The 13,176-nt window shown below is 34.5% G+C and overlaps 2 protein-coding genes across 3 annotated transcripts in view; one reads left to right on the forward strand and one right to left on the reverse strand.

Annotated features, from left to right (window-relative positions):
• The window catches only part of LOC136038843 (terpene synthase-like), a 57,053-nt gene extending 53,772 nt beyond the window's left edge, over nucleotides 1-3,281 (reverse strand). Inside the window, exon 1 of one of the 2 annotated variants that reach the window (XM_065722257.1) lies at nucleotides 3,152-3,281. In XM_065722257.1, the coding sequence (XP_065578329.1) occupies nucleotides 3,152-3,220 (69 nt within the window). In that variant the 5' untranslated portion in view covers nucleotides 3,221-3,281. Of the gene's footprint in view, nucleotides 1-2,825; nucleotides 2,927-3,151 lie in introns of those variants that run through there. The other variant, XM_065722258.1, reaches the window with a different exon arrangement.
• Nucleotides 3,282-5,509: 2,228 nt separating this feature from the next.
• Nucleotides 5,510-13,176, forward strand: part of LOC136038844 (ribosome assembly protein METTL17, mitochondrial-like) — a 44,759-nt gene continuing 37,092 nt past the window's right edge. The window contains exons 1-2 of the mRNA XM_065722259.1: nucleotides 5,510-5,590; nucleotides 9,773-9,995. Coding sequence (XP_065578331.1) covers nucleotides 5,543-5,590; nucleotides 9,773-9,995 — 271 coding nt within the window. The 5' untranslated portion in view covers nucleotides 5,510-5,542. The remainder of the gene's footprint in view (nucleotides 5,591-9,772; nucleotides 9,996-13,176) is intronic.

Consider the following 13,176-nt stretch of genomic DNA (forward strand, 5'->3'; position numbering starts at 1 on the left):
AGATTGTTGCAAAGAAATTACCAGGACCCAAATTGGGTTCTAAACCCAATTTGAATAAACAAAAAGCACTTTAAATCATACAGGTAGGGAAAGTGTAAAAGTGCGCAGCTGAAAACACCTTCCTAGATACATATTTAGTCTATAGAGCAAATCGTCACTTTTTATTCATGATCACATTTTGTGTATAAGCATGATTGCATTTTGGTTAGAAGCATAATTGCTCCAAATTGCAGCTAAATCAGCTGTAAACTACCATCAGTCTTATGATACAGTTTCATTTTTGCCATCAGCAGACAAAAGCTAAAGATACAGGACAATAAAAGTTATATAGGAGCCTTAAAATAAGCAAACATATTTACCAAATACAAAATAGTTCAGATGCAAATAACAATTGAAGCTTTTCACTATAATTTTCTACCTTCTGAAAAATTTCATATATGAGAAAACAAAAGCAAAGATAAATACTGAGCAGTTCACATAAATAGCCTACAAATAAAGTGAACATACCACTTGATGCCTTATTTCATGCTCTTTCCAAATATAATATTTGTTTTACATACAAATTCAATTTTAAGCCCTTTTTGGACACTCAAAGATGACACTATTTTCTTTTATTTTTGTTAAAGCTTATATACCTCTGGTAGTGTCCATCTTGTTAAAACCATTTTATATTTAAATTGAGTTGATAACAAAATCAAGAACCAATAAATGTATGGGAAATGCACTATATATTTGGGTAAGATTACAAAATTTAGATTAAAATCAAATTTGCATTACATTTAATAGGTTAAAATCAAAGCAATTATTATATTTAGGAAAAGCATAAAAAAGCTATTGAGTGGTATCTTCACTTTATTTGTAGGTCATTTATGTGAGCTGCTCAATATTTACCAAAACAATTTTTGTGTCTGCATAATGTAACTACTGATTCTTTCCCTATGGCCAGGAGCATAATTTGTGGTTAGGGGGAGGGGGAAGTCATCTTATGCTTTGCATGTTTTTCCACCAGATTTCTCTAGGTACCCATTTTGGAGCTGGGTCAACTCAGGTGAAGCTAACAGATTCACATATGTTCAAAATCTCATAAGCTACAAAGCAAGATAAATAATTTAATTTGTCATCTTTTATTTAGGATAAATCTACCTTAATCTATCATAATTCTAACTTTGGGATAAATTGAATATAGCCTAGAACTACATGTGGCCTCATTAAAGAGGGGGGTCAAGATCCCTGTGCTGAACTAGGGTAAAAGACCTCTTTTTGGGAAATACCCCTTTCCTCTGGAATTTCAGAAAAACAGCAATGTGTTTTTGGGCCACTCCTATTTTACTACAACATGGTAGGCTATAATGTGAGGGCAGTAGCAGGAACCCTGCCTTCTTGGTCAAATTTTCACAAATAATTTGTCAGCATAGATTAAAAATGTGATCTCTGTTTTGACAAGCAATTGAAAAGAAAATAAATTACATTGAATAATTTTGATTTAGGCCTATAGAGTAAATATCAAGCAATAAAAATTACATTTTTAGATTCAGAAGAAAATAAGCTTTCAGTTAATATGTGAATAGGCCTAAAACTGAAACACTGAAAGGATACATACATCAAAATAGGATAATTGGCATTTACAATAAGAAATCCTTGTAGGTAAGTAAATAAACTAATAATTTCAAGTATTTGATCTTAAATAATTTGGTAAAATTCTAGTTGAGTGACTTCTTGCTATCTCAAAAAGGGGTTATGTGAGGAAAATGAAAGTTTGAGGGACAGGTCTATAGGCTAAAGTATATCCCAGGAAGGTATTTTAAAGTATCCAACTCTACTCCTTCTCCCTCTAGAGAGCCCTGAAATTTGCCTACATGACAGGTCTATACCTAATTAAATTTTGATGAAACAATATTTTACCTTAAATTTCAGTTACCAGTTTCTTTTTCTCTGGCTTTAGTTCTGAAAATGCAATTCTTGTTATTTGAGTAGAATTCTGAGCCATAACAATGTTTTTTTTTTCAAAATCTAGGAAATGTATTTGCATATCTTTAAAACCTTATAAATTGGGATTGAGCAAAATTGTGAATCTGAAAACAATTTTGTTGTACTTCAGTCAAGCAACAGACCTATTTTTCAAGGTTTCACTTTTGTAACACACATAGCCTATTTTTAAAGGTCATCAAAGGTCAGGGCCCTCTAGAGGGAGAAGGAGTAGAGGTTATTGCTTCAAAATACCTTCCCAGGACATACTTTAGTCTGTAAATTCATCCCTGGAAGTTTCATTTTCCTAACCTAAACCCTTTCTGAGATAGCAACAAGTCAATTAACTAGAATTTTGCCCTGAAAACAATTTTGTTGTACTTCATTCAAGCAGAAGATCTATTTTGCAAGATTTCACTTTCAGGCCTATAACACATATATTTTTGAAGGTAATCAAAGGTCAGGGCCCTCTAGAGGGAAGAGTGGATGTAAGTACTTCAAAATACCTTCCCAGGACATAATTTAGCCTGTACACCCATCCCTGAAAGTTTTGTTTTCCTAACCTAGCCTCTTTTTGAAATAGCAAGCAGTCAATCAACTAGAATTTTACTAATAATTTTAATAGTAATCATTTTGATGTAGCCTATAGCTTAGATTTTTAGCTTTTGATTGATGGGATATATATAATTATTCTCCAATCCTCTTTGGTAACAAGATTTGAGGGTTTTAGTTTCATATAATTTTGCTCAATTTGATAATGGTTTTTTTTTTGCCCTACTTTCAAATAAATACAAAGAAAACCAGAAGTGACTGTGAACTGTAAAGCCACATTAGCATAAAAAAATTTATTTTATATTGACCTTGTCATATTGATCAAATTTTCTGTCAATATCACTTGAATACACTTCCTCTTTATCCTTACAGTTCATTGTAATTGGAAAATAATTTTAATAGTAATCAATTGATGTAGCCTATAGCTTAGATTTTTAGCTTTTCATTGATGGGATATATATAATTATTCTCCAATCCTCTTTGGTATCAAGATGTGAGGGTTTTAGTTTCATATAATTTTGCTCAATTGGATAATGGTTCTTTTTGCCCTACTTTCAAATAAATACAAAGAAAACCAGAAGTGACTGTGAACTGTAAAGTCACACTAGCATAGACAAATTTATTTTATATTGACCTTGTCATATTGATCAAATTTTCTGTCAATATCATTTGAATACGCTTCCTCTTTATCCTTACAGTTCATCGTAATTGGAAATCTCAACTCTCACGCATTTAATGTTCAACTTTAGGCGCTTTACAGCAGTGTTGCCTGAAGTTCAAAACTAACTGTCCTAGTTTTCCAACCGAAATTGTTTCGAAAAAGATTAAATTGTACCCACTGAAATATTACTACTACTACTACTAACAGCTCATCGCAGCACCAGGCCACTAGATAACAACACAGCTACGCACACTAATCCTACAACCCAAAATATTCAAATTCTACTTCTTTACAACCTCCCAAAAGGTTCAACATTCAATTAAGTCCATCCTTACAACCTACTTCCACCCCTTTGAGACGACCTGCTGTTAATATGGCTAGCCAAAATGGACAATCTTTGGTAAAATTTTATTTTCCATCCACAGAAGGTTTCCTAGCCATCTCAATCTTTTTTATTACAGCCCTAGGAAGGTGGATAAGTCCACATTTTTCGTAGAACTTTAGTTTGAAAACTTACAGTCAAACGGGTACCCAAAAGAATTCAGAGTTCAGAGTCTTATTCACCAATAATTACAAAATGTAGATTCAATACTCGTATTCCCCCTCGAAAGGTTCCATGGCCAGGGATACAAGGGGATGCAAAAAATACAATATAAGCAACAACCAAAAAATGAACAATTGCCAGATGACATATAGGATGAAAAACCGAACATACCTGTGGCCTTACAGAATTACTTAATGATGCCTGAGGAATTCGTCTCACTGACAATTCCTCGGAATCGTGACAATTCCTCTGAAAAACAACTAAAAAAACCCCCTCCGTTCCTTTAGTGCCCACTTTTTAGATTTTTACTTGACGAGTGTCATCACCGTCGCTTTTGTCATTTTGATTATGGTTCAAAGACTTATCTTTTTGTTCTTAAAAACTTTTTTTTAGCTCTGCAATTACACCGTTGGCCTTGACCATTCTATTTTTTGTGTTTTCACCACATCCACCATCTTTAACAATAATGCTACATAGGCAAGTAAACTTTTGCGCTAACTGGCCGTTGAGTTTTTCTTGTTCTTTATTGCGTCCCATTCTTTTTCATATCCTTTTCTATAGTTTTTGCGCTTTGAATGCAAAATCATTTTCTTTGGTTTTGATGTTCTTTGGTCGACCTTTCCTGTGGATTTCCAAAGGTTTCCATTTCAAGATCTGTCTCAGGATCCTATTGTCCTTCATACGGAACACCCACCCAAACTACAGCTATCTTCGCTGTTGAACCACATCTGTGACCCTGGGATGGCCTGAAATAGAGTTGAATATCTGGTTTATGACGTGATCTCTCCAGTCGATGCTCAGAATCCTCCAAAGGCTGTTGTTCTTGCAGGCAAGAATCTGTCAACATATTGCCAGGTCATCAAACTGGTGTACTTGCAGTATCTTGAGGATGGCTGAGGGTATCAATGTGAAAACCTAAGAGAATGTCCAAAGGGAGCATGGCATCTCTACATTGAATCATGAATTGAGGTAAAAAACAAAATGAAATCAAAAGACGCTATAGGTTTATGGAAATATGTTATCTGAAATATGGCTAGAACGGCTAGGGAATGGACTTAAAAGTCTTAGGTAATGGTAGAAAAAACAGAAGGATGGACTTTAAATTTTGCTTTGGGATAGTAGTTACCCTTATCCTGTTTGTGGTAATTTCTGTTCTATATGACATTTGACATTTTAATTCATCTAAATTTTTGTTTATCTTATTACCTTAAATTACCTTAAATCACAGCTTGGAGTGAAATAAGGACTTTGATCCTGTTATGATCTTTTGATCCTTTATGCTCCATTTATTCTTAGAAAGTAATTTCTTCTGCTTCTACAACTACCTCCAACCACTCGCTTTAGCACCAAGCCACCTGAGATCATAGCAGATACTTGCGGTTCTCTTACAGCCTATTCCATTTAGAGCCTCGCTTTTTACAACCTCATCAAAAAATTTCAATTCTCCTCAAATCATATTCACTACCTCTTCTCGATCACTTCGAGGACGACCTGCTTTTGATTGGCCCTAGATAATTGACTGAAAAGGATGATCTTTCATGGTCTGCCATCGTTCCCTAGACTCCGTTGCTCCCTGAACTCCTGCGTCCTGAGCTCTCTATGCATGGAAAATTCATTTCTTTTGGTAGCATTTCAACTAACAATCAAATCATCATCAGTTTTTGTGAATAAAATTTATTGTCTGACTTGTTTTTTGCTCATATTTGGTTTTAATATACTCCTCATATGCTTGGTAAACTTTCTTTTTTGGAAAACTTTTTAGAGCAAAGTCTTAAAAACGTTACTTTTGAAAGGCAAATAATTTAAAAATCTAGCACGCTATGACGCTACACTTGAGAAATTGTTTATCTACTTCATCATCTCATAAAGTATGATGCTATGTTTTTTCCTTTTGTGTTTGCATCTAGTCTTTTTTTTATCTGATTTACTCCCTGTAACATATCTTTACTACAGTAATGAGGAATTTGTAAATCCTTTGGACTTAAGACTTTTTGTGGTAAGACAACCAGTACTGGGACACTTTGATTATCTGCCTATTCTGGGAAGAATCTTTGATTAGATTACAACATGTCCAATACTGGGACAAAAGACTTTAATCTTGGACACCCAATCCATACATTTTTCTGGGTTGCTTCCAAAAAACCTGTTGTCTTTTGTCCCAGTATTGGACATGTTGCAATCCAACCAAAGATTCTGTCCCAGAATAGGCAGAGTGATTGAAGTGTCCCAGTACTGGTTATCTTACCCCTAGCCTAATAACAAAGATTTGAAGGAAATGGGAACCTCTTGGTAGAGTGTAAAGAGAGAGGCTCTAAATAGATTGGGATCAGGGAGGAGCATGTGTAGCTGTGATGGCCTCAGGCAGCTTAGTGCTGTGGTGAGTTGTTAGTAGCCTAGTAAACTTGGTAGTGCCAAAAAAGAATGACTGTTCTGTAGGAAATAACAACAATAACAACACCATTCAATCACCAATTTGATCCCAAAATGTAATGTGCACTATTCTGAAACAAGTGTAAAGATCACAGAGTGTCAGAGTTTTTGATTTGCAAGGAACTCCTCATTTCTCTTCTCCCACAACTGTATTAAGTGGCGTGCCCCAGGGCACTATTCTTGGACCAACACTTTTCAACTTCTATATTAACAAATTACCCACCCTTCTTTCAAATCTTATTACCCTTTACGCTGATGACTCAAAACTAGTTGGAAAAGCGGCTACTCCCTCTGACCAGCAATCAATTCAAACAGATCTTGATAGTCTAGTAGGATGGGCTAACATGTGGCTTCTGACTTTCAATGTTGACAAATGCCATGTAATTCATTTTGGAAAAAATAACAAGCATCATAAGTATTTCCTTCAAGACAACTTCCTTTCTGCTGTTTCCGATGAACGAGATCTTGGGGTTATTGTAGATCACCAATTAAAGTTTAGCAGCCATGCTAAGTCTGTTTCATCTTCTGCAAATAAAACCCTTGGTATCATAAAAAGAACCATCTCCAGCCAACACCCTAGAGTTCTTATGAAGTTATATAAGGCGCTTGTACGTCCACGCCTGGAGGTTGGAATGTCATTGGCAGCCCCTTTCTTCAAAAAAGATAGGAAGTTGCTTGAGGATGTCCAGTGTCATGCCACTAAGATGGTTGCCAACATGAATAAATTTCCATACAAAGAAAGATTACGTCGTTTGAAGCTGCCAACGCTGACATACCAACAGAAAAGGGGTGATATTATTTTAACCAAAAAAATCCTCTCTAAACATACCCTTCCCGGTCTCTTTGCACAGCCCTTGCATTCTGGTACTAGAGGACATTCTTTGAAGCTCTCCATGCAGCGTTCCACGAGTAGACATAGAAGCCACTTCTTCAGCCAAAGAATCATCAATATGTGGAACCAGCTCTCTGAGGAAACAGTTTCTGCTACTTCAATTGACATGTTCAAGTCCCACCTTGATAGGGAATGGCTCTGCCAGGAGTTCCTTTACAATTGGGAAGCTGCAGAGTCCTCCACAAGAGTCTAATCTAACAGCCACAATCTACACCAAACAAATTCTTTTTTTTCTCATGGAGCATCACAAGGATGGATAATCCTTATATCGCTCCAAGCTGTGATTTAAGGTAATTTAAGGTAAGTAAGCCCTTCCTAGAATGGTCTCTAATGTAGCCTAAGGTTATGTAAAAAAAAAACTAAATGAAACACTATAGGCTAATGAAATTTGTACTTTGCAATATACAACAAATTTCTGTTAAGCTGATCAGATATTCATAGTCTTTTTTTATTTTATTATTCCCTTTATAAGCTTAAATAATTTTTGAATAATACAATTCTACTAAAATACCATACATATTCTTTATAAAATTCTACCAGATCATTAGTTTATTGAACCCAGGCATCAACTCAGTTACAACAATGAATAAGGGCAAGGTTTCAGCTTTGTTAGAGTGGTGCTTACACTTCAGCTGGCACACACCTTTGACAGGGATTTTCCAATCCACAGTAGGCTAACTAATGTACCTCTAGGTACTTTGTGTTAGTGGTGGTTTATGTGGCAAGGTATCAAAGTATTTGGAAGGTAAGATGTTAGCTAAGCTAAGTATTTCTAGGTACTTTTGTACTAAGGTACTTTGTGTTAGTGATGGGTTATGTGGCAAGGCATTGAAGTATTTGGCAGGTAAGATCTCAGCTTGTGCTCCTGTGTTTACCTTGAATTTTACAGACAAGGAGTTGTTTACCTCTAGCATGATGAGAGTTTCATCCTTGTCTTTATGGATTTTACTTTATATGGCATAAAAAAAGGCATTCTCATCTTTGTCACTGTTGTTAGTTGGGTTATCTTCAAATTCCACTACTCTATTGACAGATTTTTTGCTTTTGCATACACATGCAAAGTGATGTAGCTTTTTACACTTTGAGCAGGTTTTGCCTCTTGCAGGACAAACATGGTTGAATGAGTAAATCCCTCCTCAAAAATAGTGCTCCTTAGGTTTACTGGGTGCTGTTGTACCTTCAGACTTTTGGAATAGACGTTTTTATTTGTTGATAGCATCAATCTCTATCCTTATTTGGTAGGGTTCTTGCTCTTCAAATGTTCTTTGCTGTGACTAAGTTGTTTGGTAGGTTTGACACTTTTCAATATTTGACTCAAGTGTTAGAGCATCACCCTCTAGAAGAAGTCTTTCTTGCAGTTTTGGGTCCCTGATGCCACTTATTATTTTGTCTCAGACCATCTTGTCAGCACTTGCATAGTTGCAAGCTTTCACCAGTATTTTTAGTTCTTTGATATACTTATCAATGCTTTCTTCTTCACACTGGTCACATTAAATTCACTGTTTGTGATTGGTGCAGCCTATTCACAGAATTTCTGCAGGTAACTCCTTATGATGTTGGTTTCTGCTGTAGTGAGATTAGAAGTGTTGAATATCTGACACCCTTTTCCTCCAGCCCAGATTAGGAGGTAAGTGCGTTTGCTTTCCTGTCTCTTCCCTGACAGGGGTCCTAGAAACATGAGTTTGGCATGTATCCAATCATGGATTAAGTTTAAATTTAATTTCACCATTTTTAGTTAGTTATGTGTTTGTTTTGACTAATAATGTTTGGTAATTAGCATGGTTGCTAGTCTGAACTATCAAATACATTTGGGCAAAATACAACTTGAAGATGTGGTTATTTCTCAAAATTTCAAGTACAATTGAATAATATAAACATATAAACAATTGAAGCTTTCTCTATTTTGTTTTCTGCAAGGACCTTTTGTCCCATGGGTTGGGAAATTATAACATTTGCATTTTTCTGTGATTATTCTGTAAAAAATATCTGTAATCCACAAAATTGCTGTGGTTATCTGTGAAATGCAGTGTGCAGGACCTATGGGATCCTTTGGCTTTCCCTTGAGAATTTAATCTGCCAAAATCAGTCATTTGTTGTGTAAACTATTAGCAAAACCAAGGGTCAAAACTAATACAGATGCTCTGGTAATTGTAAGTTTTTTTTTAATATTTAAAAGTTAGTTAGGAAGTGTGCAATTTCAATTGATACAAGTATAGTATAAGCTTAATAGAAGTTAATTGTTCAGTTGTGACAATCTGTTTCCCAGTTGTACCCTCCTGTTCATATCTAGTAATCTGTCCAATATCTAGTAAAGTTTGTTAAGTAACTCAATTGATACAAGTATAGTATAAGCTTAAGTTGTACCCTCCTGTTCATATCTAGTAATCTGTCCAATATCTAGTAAAGTCTGTTAAGTAACTGTTTGAGTGTTTCACTTTTAATTCTTTGTTCTCAATTTTTATTTTTCTTGAGTATTTTCATAAAATACCTCCTTCTCCTCAAAAAAGTTTAATTTCGCCATTTGTTGCTAGTTAGGCCACAAAAGGTATTTCCTTAGACCAACATGTTTGCTAATAAAACTGTTTGCTGACTTGAACTATCACAGACTGTTAAATAAGTATTTGAGGGTTTTTCTTTAAATTCTATATTTTTGATTTTTGTGTTTCTTGGGTATTTTCATAGAAAAGCTTCTCCTCAAAAAGTTTAAATTTTGATTTTGCCATTTTAGCTGTTTACAAAATTTTGGCAGAGACAAATACAAGCAGCTTATCTTTCAAATGCCTCTAATGTTGAAGAGGAATTAGGCAGCATCATCAGAGATGTTGAAGAAGTGGACAAACCCCTTGGATATAAGGACAAATATTTTTTGGCATCTAATCATCCTGGAAAAGTCCTCTCTAAAGTTCCATTGCCAGACAACCTCATTAAAGCAGCTGAAGCTGAACTAAAAGGTAAGAAATTTGGTAAATTACCAATCTATAAAATTGCTACTTGTATTTATAAAAGGTGATATATATTCTACCATAAAAATACCATTTACTCTGGAAGAATAAGAACACCTATTTTGGATCTTAATTTTTTTTTTTTTATTAAAAATTATTTTTCTCTTAAAAAGAGAAGAGACATTTTGTTTTATTTATGTCTTAAAAGTATTTTTGATCTGAAAGCAAAATGTTTTAAGCTCTTGGAACTTGTTTTAAAAAGAGCATTTGGAAATGTCAATTTTCCATTATCTTAATCCATTTGAAAGCTTTTATATACCCCAACAAGTAGTATGCTTGAATTGATTACTCCCAGTCAAGCCTCCACTGTGTTTTATCCCACTCCTTGTTAATATGGCACTTGAAAGAATGTATGGAGGGAGTACTGACGGTTGAGTCCTTTGATTAATTCTGAAAAAAGACTCAATATGCAATATGTTGATGTTTCATAAATAGGCATATAAACTATTCACCATGAAGGGTTTGTGACTTTCTAGGATAGATATTTGACTGGTTTCTGAGCGGGAACTTAACTTAAGCTACCTCCTAATGTGTCCTCTTGCATGATGATGACTGGTGCATGTGATGATGGAAGAGTTTTCTTCTTGAAGTTTGTAAGTCAACATCATATCATTCTGGATACGTCTGTAGACCAGGGTAGGTAGCTTAGGCCCTTTCAGACTCATCTTATGTCCTTCAGGCACTTTGTTGGTCACCTCAGAACATTTTGAATAGCTTTGCATCTTTTTGATAAAGTTATTCGCTCAAAAACTTGACAATTTGCTCAAAAGGACAAGGACACAACCCTATTTATCTGCAAGTTAGAGCATATATACTTTATAACCAAACCGTGTATCATGTATCCTGTATCCTATTAGGGAAGTGGGTATTTTGAGACTCCATATTTTGCCACACATCCTGTAGGCTCTCAGTAAAATGGGTAGTTCAAAACTCAGTATCTCACCACACATCCTGTAGACTATAAGGAAAGTGCTTTGTTCAAAATGTTCAAACTATGCAATTTGCATTTTGGGTCCTCTATTTTTTTTTTTTTTAAAATTAATTTCTAACTTCTATATTTCTGACAATATAGTCAGCTTTACTGCAAAAGGGAGTGGCAACAAAGCACAGGCCAAAATTAAGATGGGTTCCGACATGAGATTTATACAAAAACCTGAATAATGTTGGCTCTTGGCTACTGATGGTCCTTTTTAATGGGCCAAGACTGGAATTTGTCTGGGAAACAGCATGCTGAATGTTGCTTTGAAAGTTAAACTTGCTATCAATTATTATACCAGGTTCCCTTGTGTTGTCTCTACTTTCTTCTTTCTTCACCTATGTCAATAGATATTTTATTTCTTTACTTTTAATAGCCAGGATGTAAATAATTCATATTAGTCAGGGCATACCCAGAGGAGAAAGTGGAGATTGAAAGCCTATTTCTCCATGGATGATTCTTGTGTTACAAATCAAGTGGTTTAGATACTGACAAATGCTTATTATTGAGATGGACTTTGTTGATGCTTTATTAAAAAATTATTCAAGAATTGCAAACTTGCTCCTTCAAACTTGCTCCTTGAAGGAGTCAGGTCCTTCAAAATGACTCTTTTTCCTTTTCTTTTTCTTGAATTTGTTTAAGTTTGAGTGAAAACTATACAAAATTAGGTCAAGTTCACCTCCCATAACACAAATTAACCTCTACTACATAACTTAATAACCACATAACCACTGCTACATAACTTAACCTTATAACTTAACATCAACATCTACTAAAAGAGATGTTAAATGTAGTTTGTTATACAGTTTTGGGGTTAGGACCCAATGCCGAATTTTATATCCCAAGATTTAAGGAATGCAAATTAAAACCCAATGGAAGAGGGATTACACAGATTGAGTTTCAATTTTAATGTCAACTGAAATTCATTCTAAGTGTGCAAATCATTTAATTTCCATCGAGGTGAAAGGGTCACCCAAGTTTAAAACTGTTAGAAAGGTGATCTTCTGAAGAATATGAAGAACTGCAAAGGATTTTTTTTAGTTTGTAAAACGCATACATTTTTTATATATTTTGTACAAAGACTTACATTCATATTTTGTATAAGCACACACATATATTTTATACAAAACACAGCATAAACACATACATAAATTTTTTTCTTATTTATATATAAAAAAAAAAAAAAAAATTTCAATTTTTCTTATAATGCAAAAAATCATATTTTTTGCATTTATATAAGCAGACACATAAAACCTGGGTTGATTATTATACACCTAACTCTAAACAACAGTTCATGAAGGGGATAAAAATTGGTTCTTTAGGTCCATCATGGCACCGGTTTTTCGAGATGCCAAGGGAATTTTGTTGATCAACTCCCTCAAAGACTTCGACACAAAAAAAAAACCAATGAATTACAAAAGACACAACTGAATAAAATATTTAAATTCTGGAAAAAAGGGAAATCGTTCTGTATAGAGAAAATATTTTCAGACTCTCAGTAAAGATTATATATCTTAGTCTTAGCTAAGTCCGATGGTTCTTTAATTTTAAATTCTCAAACTAATTCAGTGGCTAAAACAAATTCGAAACCCAAGTAAAAATTTATAATATTTAGAATTTATTGTTTTCTCATGATTGATTGCTAATTTTGAAGGACTAAGTCAAGTTTTAAACTTAAGTTCAGATATGGTTAAATTTCTGTCAAAACAAGAACTAATGATGATTGTAAACGAGTATTTATAAGCACTGTTGCAAAAGGATGACAGATCCGAGACAATAGTGCTGGCACATCGGTTTATAAAATGTATTAGTGTTTATGATGATGATGCTGAAAAACCAAAGTTTTCTTGTGGCTACGAAATGTCATTGTCAGCATCAGGCTAAGACCTTTCTTAACTGTATGGTCAAATGAGTTTCTTTGCATGTAAAACAAAGTTAGTCAGACTTTCTAGCAGACTTCGTGAAATGGTCAGTAGCCAATATGGGTCCTGTTGCAGTCGGGCTGAGCACCGTTGATCTGCAACTTATTAATTAAAAAAGTTGGTTGTCAAGTTTCCACACTGAGTCTCGAGAAGATTGTTTTTTCTCTTTTGATTTCGTCTTTTTTTCTTTTTTCTTAATTTTTCCTTTATAGATGTTTTCTTTATGGGGGAA

Source organism: Artemia franciscana, chromosome 18 (genome assembly GCF_032884065.1).
Source record: "Artemia franciscana chromosome 18, ASM3288406v1, whole genome shotgun sequence".
Classification (NCBI taxonomy): domain Eukaryota; kingdom Metazoa; phylum Arthropoda; class Branchiopoda; order Anostraca; family Artemiidae; genus Artemia; species Artemia franciscana.